Genomic DNA, 26,023 nt, shown 5'->3' with positions numbered 1-26,023 from the left:
TATGAAGTTCTGTAACTTTACAAAGATGATGCAAATGACTGTTGCAGCTCTGTGGTTCTTTTTTTTGTCCATGTGGATTAGATGAATAAAGCATGCACATGATTTAACTTTGCAGTTCTTAAAATCAATGCATAGCAGCTAAAGGAGTAAAGATACAGCAGTTTGTCGACGTTTTTGCCACAACTTTTTTTAAAATTGTTATTCTTTACTTTATTTGAAATTATGAAAGTTAACAGTCAGTCATTCCAGTTCAGTTTGTACAGGAGACATACAAGGCAAATAAGTGTAACAATAAGCAGTATGTGGAAAATAAGATGGGTAAATAGATAAAGGAAATTTTAAAAAAAAAAAAGAAATTTTTGGCCACAACTTATAAAGCCCAGCTTTTAAAGCTTGTTCCCACTGCCCCCGAGTGGTCAACAACACACAACAGGTTTAATGGACACATGAAGCGTTTGAATAGCCCCCAAAACAACTTCATGAGGTTGAGGAAAGACATGACGCAGAATTCATAAGGATGCAGGAAAAGAAAAGTACTCAACTAACCAACTATACTTACACAGGCCTTCTTAATGATGAGAATTGTTGCTGTGGGCCTACTGTGTTGAAAAGAGGTGGACTAGGAAAAGCACTACTTAGATAAGTCATGCTGTGTGTTCTTACTGTGTTATTTTATATGAGCCACATAAAAGAGAACCACGGGTGAAAAATATCATTGTGTTACCTAGGCAATCCTCAATTAAAATCACCATACAGCTTGTTTTATAAGAAATAAACATTTTTCACAATGAGGTAAGTTGACTACCCTGTCCACTAATGTTCTTTATCTTCCTCTTTATGTTATCCAGTGCAACTTGTGCCTTTATGCTATGTTATGCTAATCCCTGTTGATCATTTTAATATAGCTAGTAATTTACAAAGCTCTTATGTATTGGCCCTGTATATATATATATATATATATATATATATATATATATATATATATATATATATATATATATATATATATATATATATTACACTATAACACTAGATGGCGCTATTAGCCCTTAAATCTGAGCAGTGGTGCCGTGTGGATTTTATGGTGACGCCCACTCAGCGACGCCGGCTTCCTCTTTCTCACAATAACAACAGCTGGCCCCAGTTAAAGATGGCCGTCGCAACCGTGGCGGGGCTCGATGCCCACAGGATGGAGGAGAAGAAGTTGGAGTACTTCTCCTCCATCAACTCCATGGCAAAGAAAATAATGCAGGAGAGGGAGAAAATCAAAGCCAAGCACGGCTCGTCCTGGGAGAAAATGACGCCGCAAGAGCAGGACAACGCCATCGACAACTGGATGATGGATCCTCATATCCGAGCCCGATACGCTATGCACAGAGTTGAGCGTGAAGAAGTGGTCTGTTACCCTAAAATGCTCATTCAAACGGGTCAGAAGATAGTTCACTTCGGAGAAGAGGTACTTAAAAGACATTAGAGTTTGGATTTTGTGTGTTTAAGGTGTGTTTTAGGGCGAGGATAGCCCGCTAACAAGAAAAGCCTGCTAACGAGAGCCACGTAGCCTCGAAAATATGTTGGTAAACGTCACTGTGGCGAGACGGCTGGCGACAAATATGGTGTTGTGTCACTGTATAATGAATAGAAATATTTAAGAGTGAAACATTTTATATTTTAAAGGGTTTAAAATGACATTGGCTTTATCTTTATATATGGTAAGAGCCACTGTATTTATGCGAGTTTCATTATTAATGTAATCGTTGATTTGTAAAAGATAAATGCAGAAAAAAAGTAGTTTGCAAAGACAGTTCGCCTTTTATGCGCTTTAAATACTTGTAACTAATAACATATTTACTGTTTTATAATAGTAAGCATCAAAACATACACATCAGCTCACAGCAACACTTTTTTAAAAATGATATCAAGGCTGCTATGAGCAGATTTTGACAAGTGTTTAACTCCTAAGAAAAACTGGCAGGTAGGAAGTATCATTTGGTGCCTTTTAACCGATAAACCAGTGTATCAAAAGGAAGTCTTACAATAGACAAGGTATTTGTTGGCGCTAGATTATAGAAAATACACACATCATATGTTACTTTAGCCACCTAACCTAGTATAAATACCCTTAAATACGGGCAGTGAGCACAATGACTGTGTAAGCTGAAACTAATCACAGCATGTGTTTGTGTTTAGGATATCACCTGGCAGGATGAGCATTCTGCACCTTTTTCGTGGGAAACAAAGGTAAAAATAAATTAACAGGAATGTCTGTTTCCTGGATACATAAAGTATATCCTCCCTTACATGTCATTCGCATCTTTCAGAGTCAGATGGATTTCAGCTTGACATCAGGCCCTGTAGACCAGGGGATCTCATCATCCTCTCAGTCTGACTCAAAAGCGGCGAAGGTTACTCATTCCGGTCAGATTGGCAAGAGTGCAGCAGGAACAAAGGTATGGTGGGGCCTCATGTTTGAAGCAGAGATTCAGCATGCACATTTGGAAGGGAAGTGTTTGCTGTTGTAATAGGACTGTAAAATGAGTGAAACATTTGCAGTAGTCGAGCATAAAGTGGATGTGGTGATGTTTGTTTAATTTTGTGTAAAAATGGAAGAAATGTTAACTGTATATTTTTTTTGTATTTCTTACGGTTAATGCCTGACTACTGGTATTGTGATTTTTTTTTTTTTTCACAGAACAATTGCTTGTTGTAGCCACAAAAAAAGTTTTCAGATACATTTATTTCTGAAAAACCTTCACCTTTGCTCACATTTTTAAAAAGAGCTAAGTAGATCACCTAAAATAGGTTTTAGGAATTTTACCCGAGAAGCCTCGCTTCATAGTATCTTAAGAATGCAGGACTGTGTGCATAACTGTTTCTGTGTGGTTGGGAAGGTGTCGGTCAGCGAGGGCCGGAGACCAGAAGAGGAGTCATCTTTCTGGAAGATCAGTGCTGAGAGGTCCAGGCTGGAGGGTGAGCAAGCTGACTTCCAGTCCCTGACCCCCAGCCAGATCAAGTCCATAGAGAAAGGAGAGAAACCCCTCCCATCCTACCTCCGACAGGTACGCATGTAAAAATACCATCACATCCTATTTACTGATTACAATCTGAAGGTTGCAACTTCTTCAAAAAAAGTTATGGATGATGCCGAATTCTCAGGCAAAAACATTTGTTATGATCTGTAAAATTTCTGATAAATAACAGATGGAAAGTTCCAGCCTTAACATGTGTTATCAGACTGTGTCTTAAAATAGAACCTAGCCTGAAACTGCAATATCTGGCATCAGTGACGCCTCCACGAGTAGAAGCAGATGGCAAATGTAAACAAGCTACAGTTTAAGAAGGAGAGAAAAGAAAATGTAAAATTGATGCCAGGTTTGTTTCTGAACGTTATCCTTCAATGCTGCTTTCTTTACATTTTCCCACAGGATAGCTCTGTCAGCGCCAAGGAGCCTGAAACTGCAGAGCACCATGCTCCAGCTCCCACTAGGTCCACCAAGCATAGAGCACCCAAGCCTCCTGTGCCACCACCTCCTATCCCCACCGCTGTCAGCGCAACCCCGGCATCCATCTCCATTTCTCCAAACCCGCCCCCACCTATCAGCGTCCCATCTACAAATGCAGGCTGGGAGAGATCTCAGAGCACCCTGCCATCCGTCAGCAACACGGTCGATGAAATGTTCGCCTCCAACCTGGTGTCCAAGCCTTCAAATGTCTCGAAGGAGAAAGAGAAGGAGGAAGAGAGCTCAGCCAATATTGACGTCAGCCCCACTTTTACCCAGGTAAGTTCCGTTTTCAGAGACTGCAAGTACTAAGTACATTTGAATTAAGCATTTGCTTTGGATTTTATTAAACACTAGCTAAAGTTAAGAATAAAAGGCCCAGCTCTTTGAAGTACCTGCTGCTTGATGGTGACCGGGCATGAGATATGCTTTAAAAAGGTCATACCGTATGTGTTTATCCCAGTATTTACAGGCCCATGATAATATTGGTTCTTGACCTGGTCCAAGCTTTCTAAAGGTCGGGTTTACATTTATAGTTTAGAAAACTTTTTTTTTTTTAAAAAACGTAATTTAAAAAAAATGGTTATGTTTTTAGTTTTGCTTCATTATTGTTTGTACTGACACAGAGAAACTAAGTTTTACATTAAAGGGAGGACTCAGTGTTATTGATAAGGATGAAACCTAATATTGGATATTAACAGCAAACCTTGACATTTTGTGTCATAACGTTGGAGCTGAGAGTTAACATGTAGTTGCTACATTTTCATTTTGTTGGTGTTGGACATAGTGGCTAAAGTCTATTACTGACCCGTGTTTCTGTATTAAGGCTTCAGACTGATGTGTTACAGGATCAACGCAGATGCCACAATGACAGTGTACGACTTATTCTGCCAAGAGACATCACTGGTCTTTCAAACCTGGCCTTTCTCCAACACGACCACCTTTGTTTCCTTTGTAACAGAAGACTAATATGTTATTTATGGTCTTGTGTTGGAACCTAATCACATAGCACTTTAGCTGCTTGACAATGCAGTTTGCAAGAAAGCCAAAAATGCAAAGCCCAGTGACAGTAATGAAGAGTGCAGGTAGAATACTGAATGGCTTGAACAGGACAGAGATGATTAAAAAATATGATAGACAAACTGTCACAAACTGGCTTAATTACATGAGGCAAACACAAACCCTAAAGAGGGCTGATGCTATGTGCAATTAAAGAAAGAGTCCCAAGCTTTAATAGCCCATATGAGGTCCATGTCACCTGACAAGCCTCCCGTGTCAGCCAGTCTTTAGCAAGAGTAGGACAGTGGGAGGGGCATTACCAAGCAAGGTCTTTGTCTTTTATGACTTCTTCGTTGGTAGCCCAATAATAGCACAAACGCAGTCTGTACAGTGTCTTCTGCCTCACTGCTATTTATCAGGATCTCTCTGTTTCTCTCCTTTCAGTTTAATACAAGCAGCAACATCCTGAAAACCGGATTCGACTTCCTAGACAACTGGTAAACCACAGCAGGACCCAGTCACTGCTCTGAATGAGTCATCCTCATCATAACTTTAAAGAAGGACCACACTACCATGACCACAGACATCCACGTCTAGATTTAGGAGACACCATTTTTTTAAAATAACCACATTATGTTCTTGTAATCGTCTTCAGTGGGTAGTTAAGACATTATCTCACTGCCCCTTTCCTGGTGGATTTTTCCCCCCTCTCCTTTCTCAGAATAGGATCGAGTCCATAGAATTGCCAAACACTTCCACATTTACCACTTGATATGAAGTCTGCTGGAAATCCACTCAGAGAAAAATTGAAATCAATAAGTTTATCGATCTGATGTACACGCTGGTCACATAATCCTGCTGCATACAGTAACCTGATGATTCTGTTGCGTACGTGTGCTGTGAATGCACAGTTGATTTCACACGTAGCTCCTAGACACGAGTTTATCAAATGAACAGTTTTATTCGTCAACATGGAACAAAACACTAAACCCATATCCAGGTTTAAGTTAATATTTTTTGTTATTCTTTATTGCTCATGTTCTTTTTATTTATGCTTATATATTCCTGTAAACCTAAGAAATTTAGAGTAGTGCGTGATGTTGCAGTCCTGACCCACACAGTGCAATTACTACAGTAAAAATCTTGGGATTTTACCGTTACATCTCTTATTATTGCAGAATGTATTTAAAGCTTTTATACATACATAGAAATAGATGGTTGGTTTAAATGTAGCTAAATAGAAACCGCAGCATTGTTCTGTTTGGTATTTGGAAAAAAACACACAGGAGGGAAGAACTGGGAAGTTCTCAGACTTAGTCATGGAAAAGTCATGGGCTGTATGTCCGGGCTGCTATGGGAACCAGTTACAGATGTCCTGCATGGATTCAGCTACTTGGAAACACTTTCACACCTCCCAGCTTTCACCTTTGACCTCAAAATAATGCTGAACAAATCTAGTGTGCATAGTGTGAAATGATTCACACTCAACTATTGTGTCGTAGGTAAATGGGCAGGCTTATAGTGTTTGGTGGCACTTGTGTCAGATCTACATGTAATGCTTAGTTTTCTATATTTATCTGCTCATTGTATCTTCTGTTACACACATGCATCACATTCATGCATTTTGGGGTCACAGTTTGGAAGGAAATAAACAAATTGTACTTAAACCTGGCTATTATCTTTTTCATTCTATCACAAATGCCTCCATGACACCCAAAAATATATTTTCCTCAAATAGTAAAGACCATGATGATGAAAGTTTCCATGTGGAGGAAAAGGAAGGAGTCATTGCAGTAGCTTATGGTAGTAAAAACCTACAACAGAAAAAGTGGTGAAAAAGAACTCTGTGTTTCTCCATCTATGATTCCTAATCCATCATGTCATTAGGAAGGAGAGAGAAGGATGCTGCAGTTGAAGGAAGTTTTGTGCTGCTCTGATAAAACATCTCATCAGCCCCGTTTAGAATCATTAGACCTAAATCTACCATCTCCCTCCGGGGTGCAAAGCAACCACAATGCAGCGTGTATTTTAGGAAAGCAAGAGCGATATTCTGTTTCATGCATTATGTATGTTGTGAAGGGCTGGTGTAGGCATAGCTGCTCAGCTCTCTCGCACTGAGGTAAAGTAACATTTGTCAGTGTTGCTAGGGTTTGATGGACCTAAATTGTTTTTTTTTTTAACTTAAGTAAAGTCTGTACAGCAAATGTAAAGCTGCTTTCCTGTTTTAGTCCAATGGTCATCTAAAGCTTCATTAAGGCATATTTCTATAGATTTCAAAAATCTTTATATTAAGTGAACAGGCTGTTAGGCAAAAAAGCATGGTTATTATAGTTTACTTAAAATAAACTAATATTAGATGAGAAAAAGCCCCTGGTCCCCCTGGCTCTGTTGGGCCTCCTCCGGTGCATGGAGGGCCCTTGGGTCTTTAGGCCTGGGGCTCGGTCTGCCCTGGTGTAGTCAGCTGCTGGTGGAGCCTGCGGGCTCGTTGTTGCAGCCCCTTGTGGCTTCTGCACAGTGGCTGCTAGGTGACCCCCATCCGGGACACTCTTCAGCCCTTTTCTAGGTAGGTGGCACGATTGCCCCTGCGGTGGTCCTCCTTGGGCTCTTGTGCTCTGGGGGGCCTCTGGATATCTTGGGCCCATGTCTCCTCCATGCCTACTTCATGACCTGGAAGGCAGGGCTATGGCTCCCCATACCCACAATTAAATACTTACATGGAGAAACTTTATGAACATAACTGCGCTCACACACAGGTGTACAAACAGGTACTTACAGACACACATTATCTTGGTTGGCTGCTGCCTCTAAACATACAATCCTAATCAAAAGTTTAAGAGCCCTTGAAAAATGGCCAGAAATTATGTTTTGCATGATTGCATCTTAACAAGGTTCCAAGTAGAGCTTCAACATGCAACAAAAAGAAATGGGAGCGAGACAAAAGATTTTTGTTGAGCATGCAATTTATTGAAAACAACTCTTAAACTGAAACAGGCTGTTTTACAGCTGATCAAAAGTTCTGAACATGAACTCAGTAACAAGTAGCTCCACTGTTACTGCTGATGCGAGCATTTCCATAAGGTGAGTGGAAACATTTCACCAACTGGTGAAGACGGCTGCACAAAGGGCATCTACTGTCTGCAACTGTTGTCCATTTTTGTGAAGTTGTGTTGTTTTTCTCTCTCTCTCTCAGCAGGTGATCAAGCAGATTTTCAGTCTTTGCTCTCTATATTCCTCTTCTCCTCTATTTCCCCCCACAACCTTCACAATCTTCCCAACCTTTCGTTCTCTTTCCTGTCCTCCGGTCCTGTCCATTCTGACTGCAATAACTCATGAAATAAATAAATAAATAAATAATAATAATGTTAATAATAAAGGTAGAATAAAATATGACAATCAAGTGGACCAGTATAGCAAAAGCTGTACAATCTACTTGGGAAAATAAATCTGTTGGGCATTTTTCTTGGCTTTTAGGCAATAATTCTGATTGCTAACAGTGCCAGACAGGACAGACCAAAAAGTAAATAAATAAAATAATAGCCATATGAACACAGAGGCCCAGATTTCCCTCACTCCAGCCACCTCTCCTCTCAGCTGAGGGATATGATCTCTCCAGCAAGTCCTGGGTCTGCTTACTGGTAGGACATGTCCAAAACATCTTGCCTTGGAGGCTTCCAGGAGGCATCCTAGTGAGATGCCTGAACCACCTCAGTTGTTGAATAGTATCTGAAATATACTACTATCCAAAAATAGTATCTGAAACTTTGAACTGTCAGGCCAAACCACAACAAACTGGTGGTTTGAATCCACCAGTCGGCTGGAACCTTTTTGTGGAGTCTGCATGTTGCCGATGTGCCTGTGTGGGTTCTGTCTCAGAACTCAGAAATTTCTCCCATGATCCAAAGCCAGGCATGTTTGATTGATTGGTGACTCTAAACAGGAGAAGTCTGGGATCAAACCACCAATCTTCCAAATGGTAGATAACACTCTCTACCACATGTGCAGAGCCAGAGATATTTTGCTTTTGCTTCGTCCTCCTAGTCAAAATTTGGCACCAGAATTACCCAGAATGCCGCTCGGCATCTAGCAGAGTTGAGCAAAACTGGGGAACATTCAGTCCCACTGAGTCAGGTGAAATCACTTGAGGCACTTTCAGTCTTTGCACAGCTCCCTGTGCAGTCATAAAAAAGCTGTATCAGCAGTAGTCGGCTACTCCCTCAGACTGGTTAGCAGATTTCAATCTGCACTTTTATGTTATCTATAATTAGACTACAATGAATGACTGAAGAACTAATTAATATTAAATGGTCAGAGTTGACTCATAACTATCTTATATTGCTCATTTATCACATTATGTATTATGAGTGCTTGTGGACACTCTGGACTGAGGCACCTCTGTCCAGTCCGGCTGCCTCACTGAAGCACCACCCAGTGCTTCCAGACCCTGAATGGCTGCTTTGTGTTCAGGAAATGTTTGGGTGAAGATGTATTTTTTCATCAAAAATCTGGGTGAATGAAAATCATTGAATGGTATTAAAGTTACAACGAAAACAGAAACAGGACTCTTGTTGTGTAAAGTTTGTTACCTTATGTCTTATGAGCCAAAAGAAATAATCTAGTAACTGTTAGTGTTGTTCCTGACTGATGTTTTTTCCCTCCCAGGTCAAACATGACAGGGTTAGGTGGAAATTTGACTGAGTCATCCAGATATTTTACTGCTGATATACTCCATGATAAGTGAGCAATGTTTGCATTTCAGTCCTATTCTGCAGAACTGTTAGTACAGAGAATTATTTTGGTATTTTTGTTTGGCCTTTGAGAATATAGTAAAAACTTTTTAGTGACAATTTCCTCAAGCCCAAGTGTGTGCTTCAAAATCTTCCATGAGGCAAAAAGGAAGACATTTTTCTAATGATGCATTTGAATACATTGTGTTTTATTCAATGTTTCTATAAACCAGCGATAAGGAACCATGAGGTCAAAGCAAGGATTTTCTTGCTCTCATTTATTTTTCCAGACCATTGCTCCACTCAAAACTGAGGTCTGGAAACATGTCTGGAATCAGTTGTGTTACTGAAACAGCTGTGCATGTGCAGCTGTCCTGCCGACTCAGACCCGAATGTCCCTCACAGTCCCCGTCTGAGCTCCACCCAGTCTCCACATCGCAGAGCCTTTCCTCATTCGCTTCCCTGGAAATTCTGCTGGATTCTTGTGGCATTTTAACTGGCATACCTCCTGCTGCAGGCCCAAACATATGGACACACACATACGCACACATGGCCACTTACATAAGGTTTCTCTTCAGTGCCAGGTTCGTCATTATGTCACAATTTCCTAAATAAATTCACAAAATTATATTTCTATTACCACCAATGTATTTAATTATACTAGAAAACTGTCCAACTTTTATATTATACACATTCAGCCAAATTCATAAAAGGACTGTTTGTGTAGATATGATATATAGTATGACTTGCAAACTGTAAAACCCTTAGCTAAAAATAGTTAAGTCCATAAGAATTTTAAATGTGATACCATAATATCACTAAATCATGAAAACAGGTCTCAAATCAAGCACTCGAGACGTTATGTAATATTTTCAGCTTTAATTCAAGATGTTTGGCAAAAATCTTCCATTAGCTGTTTAATAGTTGCAACTATTTTTATGCATAGTCCCCTATTTTCAGAAGCTCAAAATTAATTGGCAGTCGACTGTGAGGTGATGTCTGTTCTCTCATTATTTTTAATTGAAAAAATTAAGGAGATAAAAGATCTGAAGTTTATTCCAAGTGCTGATCTAGCATGTGGTGGCTTTCCAGTGGACCACTGCATTTGAGGTCCAAAGAGATGTTGAAGTAAGTGAAGGAGGCCATCATTAGGCTCACAAACCCAAATAAACCCAATGAGGGCATAGCAGGAACTTTAGGAGTGGCCTAATCAACAGTCTGATACGTCCTTAAAAAGAAGGAATGCAGTGGCCAGCTCAGCAACAACAAAAGGCCTGAAAGACCACGGAAGACAATTAAAGAATTCTTTGCTTAGTCAAGAAATTCCCTTCACATTATCTAACAAAGTCAGGAACACTTTTGGATGAGCTCAGAATATTATTGTCCAAGTCTACAATCAAGGGATGCCTTCGAGAATAAAAATACAAATTTACAACAAGGTGTAATCTGTCGATAAAACAAGAAGGCCAGGTTAAACTTTGTCAGAAAACATCTAACAGAGGTGTGGAAAATGTCTTTGGATCAATGAAACGAAGAAAAAGTTGTACCAGAATGATAACAGAAAAGCAACAGGTCAGGATCTGAAGCATACCGCATTATCTGTCAAATATGGTGGAGGCGGCGTTATGTCATGTTCAAACATGACTGCCAGTGGAACCGGATCACTAGTGTTTGTAGGTGACTGCTTGAAGTTCGTCTGTCCATCCGTCCGTCCATCCGTCCGTCCATCCAGTTCAGGGTTGCAGGGGGGCCTTGGAGGTTATCCCAGCTGTCATATGGGAAAACCTGAGGTACACACAGGGCAAGTTGCCAGCCTATCACAGAGCCGCTGATAGAAGCAGCTGGGACTATAAGTGTTTGAGCCGATACGCTGCTCTGTTTAAAAAAATGCTGCAAAACTGACCAAAAGCATCTTGCAAAAGCAACCCAAGAGTTTAAGTCAAAGAAAAGGGGTATTCATCAATTACCGAGTCAAGTCACCTGATCTCAACCCCATAAAGCACAGTTCAGTTGCGAAATACAGAAAGACCCACAAATGAGCAGCAGCTGAAGGTGGCTGCAGTAAAGTCCTAGAAGAGCATCTCAAGGATAGAAATGCAGCATTTGGGTAGTTGGTAGCTCAATTATTAGTATAGTCTGCAACCAGTTTCTTCCATTAATATGGAATTTCAGTCACTCAACAGTTTTGGGGCTCTATTTGTGTTTCTTTATCCTCCAAATGCTTTCAGTGCGTGACAAGTTTGGACAGCAGACATAACAGTTTTCATGATCTTTCCTGAAAGCTAACGATCATGTTGCTTGCAAACCTGCATATTTCATTTTCTGCATTAATGGAACTTCTGAACAGATGCAGATCTCCCGTGCCACGAGCATGCCGACAGCATCACAAATGCTCGATTTCAAACTGTGCGCCTCATCTTCAGTCCAAAGACAAGTGGTTTTCAGAAATGTTCCCGTGCCAAAGATTTCTACTCCAGAATCATTTCTGGTTTTGATGCAGCTTTGCACGAGAGCCTGAACATCATAAACATTCAGTTTCAGTTTCTGCCCAACTCCCATCTCTCTTTTTATATGTCAGATAATCCACCAGATGTTTGGTTTTACAGTGTTCTTTCATCCCCATCCTAACTTTCATTTCACAAATGTGTTATTTGTGTTTGTAGGTTTAAAAAATTTGGTTTTCAAATGATTGCATTCTGTTTTTATTTACACTTTCAAGGACTGAAATAAAATGCCCATTTTTTTGCTGGCCAATCAAACATTTCTTGCACACTAACTCAAGGACAGGAAAATTGGAAAAAAGCAGTTACTGAAAAGACAGGAAGAATGAAGCTTTTATTTTAACCTAATTCAATCATAAACTTTGGATGATCCCATATATTTGTTGTTAGTTTGAGTATGTTATAAAAGCCCTGGTAAATCCTCAAATACATTAATGCAAAGCTGGTAACAAAGCTGTTTTTCACGGTTCGTGAACTGTTTACGTTTTAGACATACTGTACATGTTTTCCACCGGACAGAGACCTGTAACTCCACAGTGTGCACACAAAGAGTGGAAATGGGAGGTAGTAGGAAAAACAAAGAGCTTTCCTTTGTTTGAAAGGAGTTCTTGTTCTGAAGGAGGACAGAAGAGCGGGCAGCAGGAAGGCAACAGGGGCTTTATTTTGACTTTCCTGTTTGATACCTGTGATCCCCCCCCCCCCCCCCCCCCCTTTTTTTTTAAAGAGGGCTGTACACCAGCTCCCATTCACACATCTAAAGGGAGATTCCTACTGGCTTCCTACTGTAGGAGAGGAGTGAAGGAGAGAGAGAGAGAAACCCAGACAGTGGAAGGAGAGAGACAGAGAGACTAGGAGGTACAGAGGGAGTTTTTGCTGCTGAAGGAAAAGCAGAGTTACTATGAAGCAGAAAATGGGACCGGCTGCCACCTCGCTCGCTCTGCTGTGTTTATGTTCTCTGGGAGTGTGTGTTCCTATGGGGACAGGCAGCGCTGCACCAGCACAGGTCAGGACTTCATATGCTGTATGTGCTCTTTCTATTAGAGGCTGCTCTCACTGTCGTGCATTTTCTTAACTGTGATCTGCCATGCCTGTTTGTTAGGTTGAGACTCTGATCCCTTTCATATGTAGTAAATGTATATGAGTGACTGTGAGTGTTTCAGTGAATGAGGCAATTAAGACACACTAAGGCAGATTTTGTTGTTCTTTCTTTATCTTTATGTAAGAATAAAGTGGAAAACATGATGTAATCTGTGTTGATTTATCTACTATAAGTTATGATGTAATGGAAAGGACATGTGAAGAACTGATGATGACACACCCAGAGAAGCAGATCAACCCGACAGGTTTTTCTTTCATTGGACTTGTCTGTATGTGTGTTTGACTTCAAAATAAAGCACCCCTCTCCCTCCACCATGCCATAAGCCACTGAAGGAACGTGCTGATACTTGTAAATATATTGCTGTTGTCGATCAAAGTCTACACCATGTGCTTTCCAGCTAAGATATTCAACTTTTAAATGGTAACATTTTTATCCACTGAGCTCTTAAATCTAAATATAAAGTGATAAACTTGGTTGAGCTCCTCTGTGTTCTATAAGTGTAATAGGAGTAAAATTCTTGGCCTGACTTGATATTGAATGCTTCTGCTTTCTGCGATAAGGAAAATATGAATGTAAAACAGCTCCAGATGTGTCTAAACTGGAATTTGGATACAACCCTAATAAGTTTGTTTTGGGAAGAAATGGAAGTTGGGTTTTGTTTTACTTTAACCACTAAAGCCAAGACACTAAACACACTTACATGTGATGGATTGGGAGTTTTATGTGTGTGTGTGTTCCATCAGGCGTATGAACCAGAGGTGAAGAGGACAAGAGGCGATGTTCCCGATATTCTACCAGAACCTGAAGCAGAGCCAACCAGCCCAGTATCGGACTTTGAGAACTCATACAACTATGTCTGTACGTTATTTTAGAAATGTTGAAATTTGTGTTGGTTTTGGTCATACGAGTCAGAAATCTGTGATGTCACTCACCATCATGATAACTTTAAGCCTCATCTCAGCGAGGTATCTCCCTCAAGAGTTGACAGAGAGAAAAAAGAGATAAAAAGAAAAGAAACTATAGGGGTGGGTGGGGAACCCAAATAGAAAATAGAAAATAAAAAGAGTACAGAGATAAGTTATGCTACCAACGTTGGTTGGTAGAGTGCATCCACAGACTGATGGCCGTATCATTGGACATTCTTGACAGGCTAATTAAGGGCTTTTCTGTTTTGTTTCTGGAGTAAGAAGTGTCCAGATTTTGGAAAGTCACATATCTGTATGCCGGTAGCCTTCCTTTGTGTGTTCTCTTTTAAAAAAAAAATAAAATATCATACTGTGCTCTCACTTCCAATCTACTCTGGCCCACAGTATCCAGACTGGCCAGTATGGACCTAGCCATCCACAAGCTGAATGTCGGTCACTACACTCTGGATGTTAAAGTCAGCCAGTTGATGGATCGTCTCTCCAGGATGGATGGTAAGACTGGTGATGGTGTTGATGAAACTGAGAGTAGGGGTATTAATGCTGTACCACGGGAGCTTTTATTTTCGATTTAGATCTAATGGGAACAAAGCCTTTCGCTGTACCTACTTTTATGTTCCCGTCTTTCTCTTGCTCCTCATCACTCAAATGGCAGCTAAAGTCGGTGAGCTGGAGGACAGCATCCAGGAGGTCTACCAACACAGCAAGGACAACCGCAAGGAGATCGGAAGACTCGAAGGTACATGTGTATCATTTTTCCTTAGATCTACTTCAAGCATCCCATCCTGCACTGTGGCATTTTAAAATAGCAGACTAAATATTGTATAAATATAAATTTCTATTTTATGTTTTGTAGCGTTAAATTATTTGTTAAACTATCAGTAATGAGAAAATAGTGAGAAAAGCATATATAAAATACACCTAAAAATTTCATTGGAGGATAAATACTAATTAACAGGGGTAATAAAATCTGAAGGCCAGAGAAGGACAGTGGATATGTGCAAAGAAAGGGAAGGTTGAATGGCAACATGGACACGTGATGCAACATGCAGGAACTAACATATCAACTGTTCAGTAATATGAAAATACGCCTATGTTTGTATCAACAAGGTGTGTTGAAATTTTACAGCATTTCTGTCAACTCTGAGCAAAATTAAAGGGTACGTGAGGTGCACTCGTGCCTTTAAACTAAAAATCGTGCTGATGGCTCAGCACTCCAGGCATCAACCAAGTAGCTGTAATAACAAGTCAAGTCAAGTCAAGTCAACTTTATTTGTCAATTCTGCCACATGTACAGGACATACACAGAATAGAAATTGCATTACTCTCAAACCCTAGTGATTAGAAAAATGCAAATAAAATAATTAAAAAGTAAAAATTTAAATAAATACAATACAATTTTACGTATAACAAAAAAAAAGCTATGCAATATACAATATACAATATTCAAGTAAGAAGGCATAGTGGTGCAAAATAGGCAAATAGTGCAAATGGGGATTTAGTAGTGTACGGTAAGAGATAGTGTAACAACAAAGTCTTATGAGGTCCAATGCTTAAGCAGTCCAATGCTCCACAAAGTGACTGGAGCAGGCCAGTGAGTGCGTCAGAGAGTGAGTGTGTGTGTGTGTGTGTGACAGAGTTCAGTGAGACCGTGGTGGAGAAGAGGGGAGAGGGGGGCAGAATCGGGAGGGAGTTTAGCTTCCTGACAGCCTGATGGATGAAGCTGTCCTTCAGTCTGCTGGTCCTGGCCTGGAGACTCCGCAGTCTCCTCCCTGACGGCAGCAGCTTGAAGAAGCTTTGCATTGGGTGCGTGGGATCAGCCGCTATGCAAAGGGCTTTTTTAGTGAGACGGGTGACAGAGGCGTGACATTGGTTTGGTTTGGTTTTGGGACTTGATCCTCTTAAAAAAAACAAAAAACAAAAGAGGAAGATCAATCTGTTCTCAAGCCTGAAATCAAAACCAGCATTTCAAAGAGAGAACACTCACCACTTTTTCCCGCACTCCTCTGGCTTGTTTTAGCATGTTTTTATTCAGGCTATGAATCTATTTTGATTCACTCTTCTGGTTGCATGGTAACCATTTTCATTGGAAAATAAACCCACATATGCTCCCTGTTCAGACTAACCAGCATACAAAAACATTTGCATAAAGCTTAAAAATTCAGCAAACACAGATTCCCTTAAGAGACGGTAGAGACCAAAATTCAGCTAAAAATGGAGATAACAGAGCCATGCTAATTTCTCCCGGCTAACATGTTTTCAACAATGACTTATTAAGGTTATGAAAGGATAACAAATTGTTCGACTGCTTTCAAAAGAAAGCATGTTTTTGTATGTGTTTTTTTTTTCCTGTTTTGTTTCCTCAACCAGAAGTGGTCATATTTTGACAACACAATAGCATGCTACATTAGCAGCTAATGTTAGCAAGCTGCATCTTTAGATTGTGGATAGCTGTTTTAAAAATGCTCTAAAAAGTTCCACAAACAGCCAAGAGGTTTAGTTTATTTACTCACAACCACTCAAAGCAGCCATGCACCTAATAGTCCATAAGTTCAAGATATACCACAATTTAAAAAAATTAATAAATAAATAAACTCGGTCTTCCATGCAGTTACAATGAAGGGGAAGATTAGCCATAGAGACCAAAACCATGCATGTTACATGTTTATTTCTATTAGAGTCCGCTTCAAGTGGCCAATTCAGAAACTTGTGGTAAATGTCTGAAAATGCACCAGTCTTGTTTTTTCTCTGCTTCAAAGGTTGCGAGAAGGGACAACGGATTGGATACAAGTGTTACCTGGTGTACAACAGCCTGGAAGATTATGCCGGAGCATCCAGGAAGTGCATAGAACGTGGAGGACGCATGGCAATGCCCCGTGATCGAAAGGAGCAAGAGGCCCTGGCTGACTACGTAAAGAACTTCTTCCACCCTGGAAACTGGCCGGTCTGGCTGGGAGTCAACGACCTCCGCTCTGAGGGCTTGTACCTCTTTGACGATGGAACTCGGGTCACGTACTTCCAGTGGCGTAAGCACTTCCTGTCCAGCCAGCCAGATGGAGGGAGGCGAGAGAACTGCGTGGCGATGTCGTCAGATGATGGCGACTGGTGGGACCACTACTGCGATCGAACCATGAACTATATGTGCGAATTTGATGACAGGGTGGCTCTTTAAAAGGAACCTTTTCCAAACAGCCTCTCTTTATGACATTAAACACCAGCAGATCATTAGAAAACAAAGCCCATTTCAATTTTCTAATAATTTATTTTCATTTAAAACTTTGTAGCTTTGTTTAAGTAGATTCTTGCTGAATGGAAATACTTTATAGTATTTAAAGTGTTTTACAGCGATGTCTCAGAAATCCTTTATTTCTATACAAGATGTGTACTGATTGAATAAGGCTTTATCAGACTTATGAATATTACATTATTCATGCAGCAGCAGTAATATGAGTTAAAGCCAGTCTGGACTCTGCTGTGATTTCATTCATGGAATTCTAAATATTGTCAAGTTTCCAAAAAAGAGAAAAATGGAACGCTGGAGTTATTTTTTTCTCTCAGGATCAGCACATACTGAACTTGAAGGGATGAATCAGTGTGTACTCTGGCTAAAGTGGAATTAAGCAGCATTTCTATGTTTCATGCTGAAGATGTTTTAACAAAGTCTAGTGCTGGGTGTGACTTCTGTTATTGCAATCCCACCCTGAACCCTCTTTTACTTCCTTAAAATGACACATCACTGTGTGCAAATGTATCCTGAACCAGAGTCCATGCATAAAGACAAAAGAGAAAACTAGTGTAGATAAAAGCCTGGATGTTTTTTTTAAAAACTTTACTATTATGGTTTGATTATAGTTTGTTCAACATGTTCAACAGGTAAAAGGGAGATTTGCTTCACTTGTAAGGAGTGGTACTTTTCATTTTTTTTAAATAGTACTACTAAATCAGTGGACTAAAATGAGTTTTCATTTTCATACCAAGACAAAACCTTTGCAATATCACAACTGTTTAGAAATATAGAGGTAAATTCCTTTTTTATGCTACAAAATAAGTCATAGTTCTTGTTAAATTTTGCTTAAATTCTCACAGAAACTTTGTATATAAATGTCACATTTTTAAAATATAAAGCAAGGGCACATACTTGACCATAAATTAATATGTCAGTATATTTTTTCATCATATTTTTAGTGCTCAGCCTTATCTGGGTAGTGATTTTATCATCAAACTACTCATGGATCATAGGTAATATGTTATAAAAAAGTTTTTGCAGTAGTCTCATATCACTGTGTGATTTGTGGGTAATGATGTAATTCAAACTGTGTTACCGTTCACTGTCACTTGAGGTCACTAAAATCCAAACCTGTTAAATGCACCTTTAAAAGGTAAAATTCCTGAAACAAATCTTCAGTCTTTGTTAAATTTAAATAATACAAATATATTGTCAAATTCTGTTTTAATCAAATCCACTACTTTATTTGCAATGCTGCATCGCCATGCTGACGCAACACAGAAGAGCAGATGTCTCTGCCTCGCGCTGGAACATCAGTCGCACCCCTTCATGATGTCATGAGTGTAAGGTGTGACGTCATGAACGCGAGCCAAAGAGCTGCGCTTGCCGTGAGGAGTCAGCGATGCGTTTAGCGATGCGTTTAGCGACTTGTACCCCTGAGGCTGTGTTTGAATGAATTTCACAGCTTCTGCTTGTGAGCAGAGTTAGTGGACTGTCCTGCGGAGTCCACGGACTGCAAGACGTCTTCCACGGTCGGCCTGTCCAGAGGGTTTTTCGATGGATGAGAGAGAAGTACCTTCCCTGCACTGTCCAGCAAAAAGTCACCTCCTAGCTGAAAAGACAAACACACATTATTCAATTATCACCACTCCTGAAGTTAAATCTGTAAAATTTGAAGGTCAGTCTGACTTTTTACGGTGGATGTGGTAGTCCTGTCTGTTATGGAGTATTTAAAATTAATTTTCTAAAACAAAAGAGTCACCCGGGGATTTAAAGTAGCAATAATGTAAAAATAATGAACATGTTGCTCCATAACATACCGCCTATATAAATAAATAACTGTTTAATCAGTAAAGTTGAATTAAAAGGACAATATGAATGTGTCACTGCCCCCAAGTGGTATAAAAACGTATTGCAGTTTTAAACTGAACCCTGTGGAGTCCCATAAATAGCCCCAAATTACTTTTTCCTTTAAAGGAACCCCGGCTGTTTCAGCTTAAACATTATAGTTTATACTATACATGCCCTCTTCGTCCAAAGGACAAAACACAATAAATATGTTATTGTTTTCTGTGCAAATTATGACCTGCATTTATGTCTCGCCTGATGCATTTAACTGACCAAAAGACCTCCCAAGCGCTTCTGGTTATAACCAACGACTAAGTAGTAGTAGTTGCTCTCATATAGTTTGTGAAAAGTGCTTTAAGAAACAGAAAATATTCTTCTGGTGTTCTGCAAGACAGGATTTTTCGCTGCCTTCCCAACCCTGATCACGGAGGTTTCGTGTTCTCTAAAAGGCTGATGCAGCTACACAGACAGATATAGACATGAGCCTGTAATTAGGGCCACATACAAAACCAAGAACATGAAAATGACCTGAAGCAGAGAAGGACTTAATGATGGCACTGGATGTTTATCTCTAAAGTTATTGTTAGAAAAGAATCTGATCCATATCCTGACTTCTACAAACTGACACTCTCACCGCCTCACCTCTGTCCTCGTTTTAATTTTCACTTTTAAAGTAAAGTGTCCTCAGTTACATCATGGTCAGGTTTGAATAGAAGAAGCTGGAAAGAGCACATTTATCTACCAAAGCAGTTAGATAGACTTCAACCAAAGAGACATCTACAGTGCTTTTGTTCAGTTTAATCATAAGCTGTCTCCATATAAGGTGGCTAAGTGCATCTGAGGGTGTTAGGGCATTTTTTCATTTTATTTCTATGCACACTGTTAATTATAATGTTCAACATTGATCTTCTGCATACAAGATAAAAAATATTAATCTCACAGGACTTCAGGGACTCAACTTGGATTTTCATTTTGCTAATATCCAAGGGATAGAAGAAGGATGCGAGATACTCGTGCATGTAAATCCATCCTTGGATAGATTTCTAGGATTTCTTCAATGTGTCATCACAAGAGTCTCGTCAAAGGTTTTCACAGACTTGTGCATTCTTACCTGGTAGCTGTCTTCCAGCAGACGATGGGGGAAATCTGGGAAGTCTATGTTTGCAACTACGTAGTCTGAGTATTGTAGCAGGCAGCCAAACTTCATCACCTTGGCGTAGGATGAGCCAAGGCCAAAACTTCTGTACACCTGTGCCAGAAAAGAGACATTTAAGAACACATGCGGTTTATACAGTCAGTAGCATGCATCAGCGTCGCATTTTTTGCGACTGAGGATTGCTTGTGTGGCATGTGGAAAATGTTCTGTTTTCATATTTGGTTATTTCCACTTGACTCCAGCTAACATCTGGTGGTTGACTTTTCTGAATAAATGGTTTGGAGGCTGAGGTCGCTGGGCTTTTATGACACATCATCAAACAGCTGCTAAATCCTCCGGGTCCCTCGGTTTGTTTGTACTGAGTCACAGCCAAATCTACTTTCTATAAATTACAGTGGCCTATTTAGAGTTTATGCACCTCCCGACCAGCACTGAATATAAATATAAAATGTAGTAAAATGTGCAGACGGACTGACTGTTTTTATTTGAATTTGTTTTAAAGCAGAAGTTACAGTTTTTGAATCAGATGATCAGAGCGGGGGGGAAAAAATTTCTTAACCTTTCTCTGTGGATCCAGCAGAATGTCAAAGGTACATCCAGTCTGCTCCAACCACAGCTGAGCGCCCTCGACGCTGCCAAAAGAAACTACCAAGACCCGCACTGACCGAGCCTCCAGCAGAGCCTGCGGGATGATACAATGTTAATTTCTGATAAACACTGTTTACACATTTAAAAAGTTTTAAACCAGTTTTGGATGCAAGATTAAGTGAAGACAGCCACTATGGAAAAACATCTTAGAATCTTTTGTAGACAGAATGAAGCCTCAAAGAGGTAAAAGGGGTATTTCAGCACAACGTTATAGGCTGTCTTGCTAAGAAAAGATTTGTTTGTGGCTTCATTGGGATCTCAGTGCTTGCAGCAAAGATTTCGTCCTTGTAAACTAAGTGCTTATAAAAAAGATGCAGTAATAAAAAGACGTAAAATATTATGAGCGAACTTGGGTCGTGGGTGTTTTTCCTTCCCACTGTCGCCCACCTTAAACCCACTATTAACATCACAAACTGGCCTTCATGAATTTAAACCTTAATCTTGGCTTTCTCTGTTCTGATCCTAACAATTAATTTGTGGATTACTAAATGACTAAATTAGTAATTCAATTTCCAATTCTGTCTTCATAAAAAAGTAACAGTGTGTTTTTGTTTTTTGTGTGCCTGTGGTTTTTCAGTGTTGGAGTTCATTCAGTATGGCGATGGTTTTTTCTAGTGGAATAAGAATAAAGGTACGCTGACCTGATTGGCCGTCAGCTCGGTCACGTGGTCTCGTCACGGCAGTCATCCAAAATGTCTGAGGAGAACCAGCAGCAGGTTCTGACCCTGACCCAGGTACTGACTGAGAGTCACACTCCTTTAAATACAACACAAGACAACACATCTTAATGAAACTAATCTCTGGTTTCATGGAACAAAAAAACCTACATGGTCTTCCCAGGTTGGTCAGTTAAAAAACAACACAACAATAACCTCAAACCAGCTGATGCTCTGAACTGGTTTTTGCTGCTGCACCACATTCAGGCCGGGTTTGCAAACTTACCTTCCACTTCTTCCATCGGTGAATAGAGTTTCTGGGCTCAGACTGTCGGCCGTCTTTCCTCCAGACAGCTGCACATCTGTTGTCTGCAGATCTTTGTCCACACTCTCCAGGAAAGAGTCCCACTCTTTCTGCAAGCACAAACACACACAAAGAAATAGACAGTTTAAAGTGTTCAAAAGGAACTGGTCATGGGTTTAGTTTAAACTCATTTCAACCAGATAAGCTTAATTTTAAGTTTGTGTAGCTCAAAAATAAATAAATAAGGATAATATAACAATAAGAAGAAATAACAGTTGCACTTGTACACACCTCCAGCTGCTGAAGCTCCTGCACCTGCTCTCTCACTGCTGCATGGCTGGAAAAACACACAAGTTTGGTGATAGAGCTTCAGTCAGCACCACTGTCGTTCATCCAAGATCTATCAGTCAGCATCATAACAGCACTGAGTGCAGCTGAGCTAATACTGCGTGTTTTATACATGATGCTCTAAGGAGTTACAATTCAGTGCAAAAGTCTTAAATCCATCCTAATTTTTTCATATTTTGCTAGGAAAATGTCAAACGGGTGCATCAGTCTATTGAAATATAAGCAAATGTATGAGCAAAAACAGAGTTTTTACAATTTTAATTAGCTTAAAAGTCAATCTGTGATATGATCATCTTTTTTCTTCACACAGCCTGAATTCTCTTAGGCAGCGTTCTTGGAATTTCTTTAAGCTGTGTTATTTTGGGCATTTTTCAGATTCCTATAAAGATGTAACAAAGTGCCTAAAAACACTATTTATTTATTTATTTTACTAAGTTCTCTACTGTGTGTAGACACAACAATGGTTCATCTGTTATGTACCCTTTTATGATTGAAAGTTAAATTGCTTAAACATACTTCTGAAACTGGTCAGATGCAACAACTGGACTAAAAATGAGAGAAAATGAAGAAGAAAATGTCTAAAGAAAAAACATTACAGGAGAGTCTGCCTGCTTTAACCTCCTAAGACCTGACCTCTTCCACGGCATGCATTTTTAATTTCTCTTTGATATTTGGGCTGATTGGGGCCCGATGAATGTAAAAACAAAGAACTACCAGATATTTTTTTTTTTACCTGACTTTTTGTTTCTAAGAAAAATGAGAGCCACATATGAGGATATTCGTTTAAAATTTCGATAGAACAGTAGCAATGTAATGTCCTTATAAGTGGATATCAGGCCCTTGTAGAGCAAAATTTTGGTCTAAATAACCCAAAATGTGATGTCCACATATGTGGACGCCAGGTCCTGGGACAAGGGTCCCCAATCCCAGTCCACGAGGGCCGGTGTCCCTGCAGGTTTTAGATCTCACCCTGGATCAACACACCTGAATCACATGATTAGTTCATTAACAGGCCTCTGAAGAACTTCAAGACATGTTGAGAAGGTAATTTATCCATTTAAATCAGCTGTGATGGATCAAGGACACATCTAAAGGGCGATCGTGGCTCAAGAGTTGGGAGTTCGCCTTGTAATCGGAAGGTTGCCGGTTCGAGCCCCGGCTTGGACAGTCTCGGTCGTTGTGTCCTTGGGCAAGACACTTCACCCGTAGCCTACTGGTGGTGGTCAGAGGGCCCGGTGGCGCCAGTGTCCGGCAGCCTCGCCTCTGTCAGTGCGCCCCAGGGTGGCTGTGGCTACAATGTAGCTTGCCATCACCAGTGTGTGGATGACTGGATATGTAAAGCGCTTTGGGGTCCTTAGGGACTAGTAAAGCGCTATACAAATTTTACCATTTACTAAAACCTGCAGGGACACCGGCCCTCGTGGACTGGACTCCTGTCCTAGGAGGTTACAGCAGAATATAAACATGAGGGGTTGCTCAAGACTGTAGATTGCAGAATACAGCAGTTTCCCAAAGGGCCAGACTTTTCAGCATTAACAAAAATGAAGCAACATACACTTACTGACACATCTTGGGTCTGCAGATGGATTTATCTTAAAGTAAATAAGAGCTATTCTTTTCTCCAGCTGTTTTTATTCGAGATCACTTGTAGGTGATTAATGTTACATGATGTAAATGTTGTAAACTAGTAAAGCAATAACTTCAGCTTGGTATGTGGCTAAATGCTGTTAAAGATTTATTTGGCAACCATAGCTGTGAAGAGCCTTTCGTCATTTGCGGTTTGTGAAGTAGAAGCTGACTTAATAACAAAAAAGAGAAGTCTTAAAAATTTGGGGATGTTTTTGGCAACGTTTTCAGTTACAAGTGGGACAAAAGAAGAGTTTCATCATCTGTGTTTTCTCTCAGTTGTTCCATAGTGTATTGGGATTATCACGGTCTACCTCATACGTTTGCCTCAATAAACATCATTTTATTAAATTTATTTAATATGGCATAATGGTGTCATTGAATTCAAATGCTAGAAGGAATAAGGATAGAAAAATTCTATATCACCCACACAAAATATAAATGGCATTTTATTTCAGCTTGCTATTTAAACATACTTACTGATAAGACTTCTGCCAAACAGCCTCCGCTTCACATTTCTTTTTAACTTCAATGCTGCTCAACAGATTGAACGGTTATTATTTTTCTCATAAGGACACAGACAAATGTGCTTCTTTAAGCGTCTACGGCCAAATCCTACCTGCTGTAGAATCTAGCTCCAGCTGTGATCAGGCCGAATAAAGTGGTGATTTTATGTGGGACAAAATTCTCCAAAGAGTCTGCATGAGAACAAAGGGCCACAGTTACAGGGTCAAGCTGTTTGTGCAATGTCATTGTGTTGGCAATAGGCATGACGGGGATTACATTACACCACCTTCATGCCAGCAGGCCCCTTTAATCCAGTAACAAGGCTCCAGAAGCCAAGTTATAAAATATTCAATAGGAAACCCAGACTTCATTCAAATTTCTTGCATTCTTATACTCTTAAGGTTAGGGACTGTTATAAAGCAGTTAATCAACGAAGATAAAGCATCAGCTTATTATAAAAATATCTTTTCTTCAATTCGGCAGACAAACATAGACATAATTATTGTTCTGTTTTTGTTTTTTTGTGTGTGGTTTTACTTCTTTGTAAAACAGCCATAACACACACACAGGGTTATTACCCAGTAATAAAGTTTCCATTAAAAAAAAAGTTAAATGATAATTTGCATATTTTATATGCCGAATTACAAAAGAGGCAGAACAAAACTTTAACAAAGCATAAACATACATTTCTAGGAAGTTTTTAGATATTCTGGTAGCAACACACATTAAAGTGTGAAAGGTTTTCAACAGGGTTTGCGACTAGGATCAGCCCTACCTGCTGCCTCCTCCTTGGCGTTCTGCAGGAGAACTTTGCCCATGTTCACCAGCAGAGTGAGACCATCTGTTAAGATCTCCTCTGACACGGCCACATCCTCAGCCATGATCACCACATCAGCCCACAGCCACTCTGACAACTAATCTGTAGTCACCTGCACTATAATGCAGCGATGCTATGCAAACTACATCTTCCATGTGACAAAATCACGTGGGTCTGACTCTGAAAACCTTTATGCAGCACCTAGTGGTGAGCAGGGAGACTTGCAAGAGAAAGTAATTTCTGAAAGAAGCTTTTCTACTCAGCTGTGCAACAAAACTAAACATTAACTGCAGATGAATTTGAGCTGCTCTTCAGTTCTATACACAGACATACTTAATCACTGGCTCATTTGTTGTTCTTACAAACATCTTCCTTCTTATCAGCCAGTCAATCAGCCACATTAAGCTCCAACAGTCAGTGGAGGTGTATTCAGTTGGCCACTTTCAGCATCAATTATGAATGCTGTCTGTGCTGGGCATACAGTAAAGAGTGTTTACTGTCAGAACTTTGAGGTTCTGATATTTGCAGCTGACAGTCGGTGATAGTGATGAAATCCTTAGATGACACTGGCTCAGTTAATAAGCAGCTTTTTAGGGGGCAACATGGCAAAGGGTAAACAGTAATCTTACTCGTTTAGATGGTTCAAATGTGACTGAAGGTAAACAGACATAATGGACCTAACATGCTCGATAGACTTGGCTTGTCGACCAGGATTGTGGACATGATCAGAGATTTTGACAATGATGAGGGTGTGAAATGACTCTTAATGCACAACACTGCAGGAGCCTCAGTGCAAAAACAGAGTTTTGCATTCATTAAATCTGAATGCAAATCTCTCAGGCTTGGTTTCCCAGACATGGATTTAGCCTTTTTTCATTGGAGAACTTCCCTGAATGTTTCTTTTATCCTGCCTCTAGGCTTAATCCGTGTCTACGAAACTGAGCCTACAAAGCATGACCTGTCCACCCTATATGGAAGCCCACATACGCTACCAAAAACAAATTTAAGTGAATGAAATTGAACTGCAGTAAAGAAAATACTTCTTAGTCCAGATAATACAATAATGACATACTTTTCTCAAGGGAAAGTGGAGTGATTTCTACATTTTAACTGTATTTGTTTAAATAATTGTAATAACAGTAAA

The 26,023-nt window shown here is 39.9% G+C and overlaps 3 protein-coding genes across 4 annotated transcripts; 2 read left to right on the top strand and 1 right to left on the bottom strand.

Annotated features, from left to right (window-relative positions):
- The first annotated feature begins 1,116 nt into the window (after positions 1 to 1,116).
- Positions 1,117 to 5,153, top strand: cUnh1orf198 (chromosome Un C1orf198 homolog). The gene is made up of 6 exons (XM_080882981.1): positions 1,117 to 1,456; positions 2,188 to 2,238; positions 2,319 to 2,447; positions 2,889 to 3,056; positions 3,423 to 3,776; positions 4,941 to 5,153. Exons 1-6 carry the CDS (start codon positions 1,151 to 1,153, stop codon positions 4,995 to 4,997), a joined length of 1,065 nt encoding a protein of 354 aa, XP_080739107.1. The 5' UTR covers positions 1,117 to 1,150; the 3' UTR covers positions 4,998 to 5,153.
- Positions 5,154 to 12,520: 7,367 nt separating this feature from the next.
- clec11a (C-type lectin domain containing 11A) lies at positions 12,521 to 16,942 on the top strand. 2 transcript variants are annotated; one of them, XM_080883879.1, is made up of 5 exons: positions 12,521 to 12,724; positions 13,564 to 13,678; positions 14,131 to 14,238; positions 14,399 to 14,482; positions 16,503 to 16,942. In XM_080883879.1, the coding sequence occupies exons 1-5, from the start codon at positions 12,620 to 12,622 to the stop codon at positions 16,913 to 16,915; spliced, it is 825 nt and encodes a 274-aa protein (XP_080740005.1). In that variant the 5' UTR covers positions 12,521 to 12,619; the 3' UTR covers positions 16,916 to 16,942. The 2 variants fall into 2 exon arrangements, with proteins under 2 accessions (XP_080740005.1, XP_080740004.1); XM_080883878.1 differs by having other exon boundaries at positions 12,521 to 12,742.
- A 1,476-nt stretch (positions 16,943 to 18,418) lies between these two features.
- Positions 18,419 to 25,188, bottom strand: selenol (selenoprotein L). The gene is made up of 9 exons (XM_080883877.1): positions 24,838 to 25,188; positions 24,175 to 24,253; positions 24,036 to 24,089; positions 21,873 to 21,918; positions 21,564 to 21,691; positions 21,263 to 21,377; positions 20,533 to 20,655; positions 19,929 to 20,066; positions 18,419 to 18,581 (listed from the first exon to the last, which is right to left on the bottom strand). Exons 1-9 carry the CDS (start codon positions 24,941 to 24,943, stop codon positions 18,429 to 18,431), a joined length of 942 nt encoding a protein of 313 aa, XP_080740003.1. The 5' UTR covers positions 24,944 to 25,188; the 3' UTR covers positions 18,419 to 18,428.
- Positions 25,189 to 26,023: the final 835 nt, after the last annotated feature.

This window comes from Rhamphochromis sp. 'chilingali' (genome assembly GCF_963969265.1).
Source record: "Rhamphochromis sp. 'chilingali' genome assembly, chromosome: 5".
Taxonomy (NCBI): Eukaryota; Metazoa; Chordata; class Actinopteri; order Cichliformes; family Cichlidae; genus Rhamphochromis; species Rhamphochromis sp. 'chilingali'.
This window is presented reverse-complemented; position numbering and strand designations above follow the sequence as displayed.

Bases quoted from the DNA above. Each gene is read 5' to 3' on its own strand.
- clec11a (XM_080883878.1), top strand. From the start codon at position 12,620: ATGAAGCAGAAAATGGGACCGGCTGCCACCTCGCTCGCTCTGCTGTGT. The intron at 12,743-13,563 runs GTATGTGCTCTT...GTGTTCCATCAG, and splicing joins AGGTCAGGACTTCATATGCT to GCGTATGAACCAGAGGTGAA. The intron at 14,483-16,502 runs GTACATGTGTAT...TCTGCTTCAAAG, and splicing joins GGAGATCGGAAGACTCGAAG to GTTGCGAGAAGGGACAACGG.
- cUnh1orf198 (XM_080882981.1), top strand. From the start codon at position 1,151: ATGGCCGTCGCAACCGTGGCGGGGCTCGATGCCCACAGGATGGAGGAG. The intron at 1,457-2,187 runs GTACTTAAAAGA...GTTTGTGTTTAG, and splicing joins TAGTTCACTTCGGAGAAGAG to GATATCACCTGGCAGGATGA. The intron at 2,239-2,318 runs GTAAAAATAAAT...CGCATCTTTCAG, and splicing joins CTTTTTCGTGGGAAACAAAG to AGTCAGATGGATTTCAGCTT.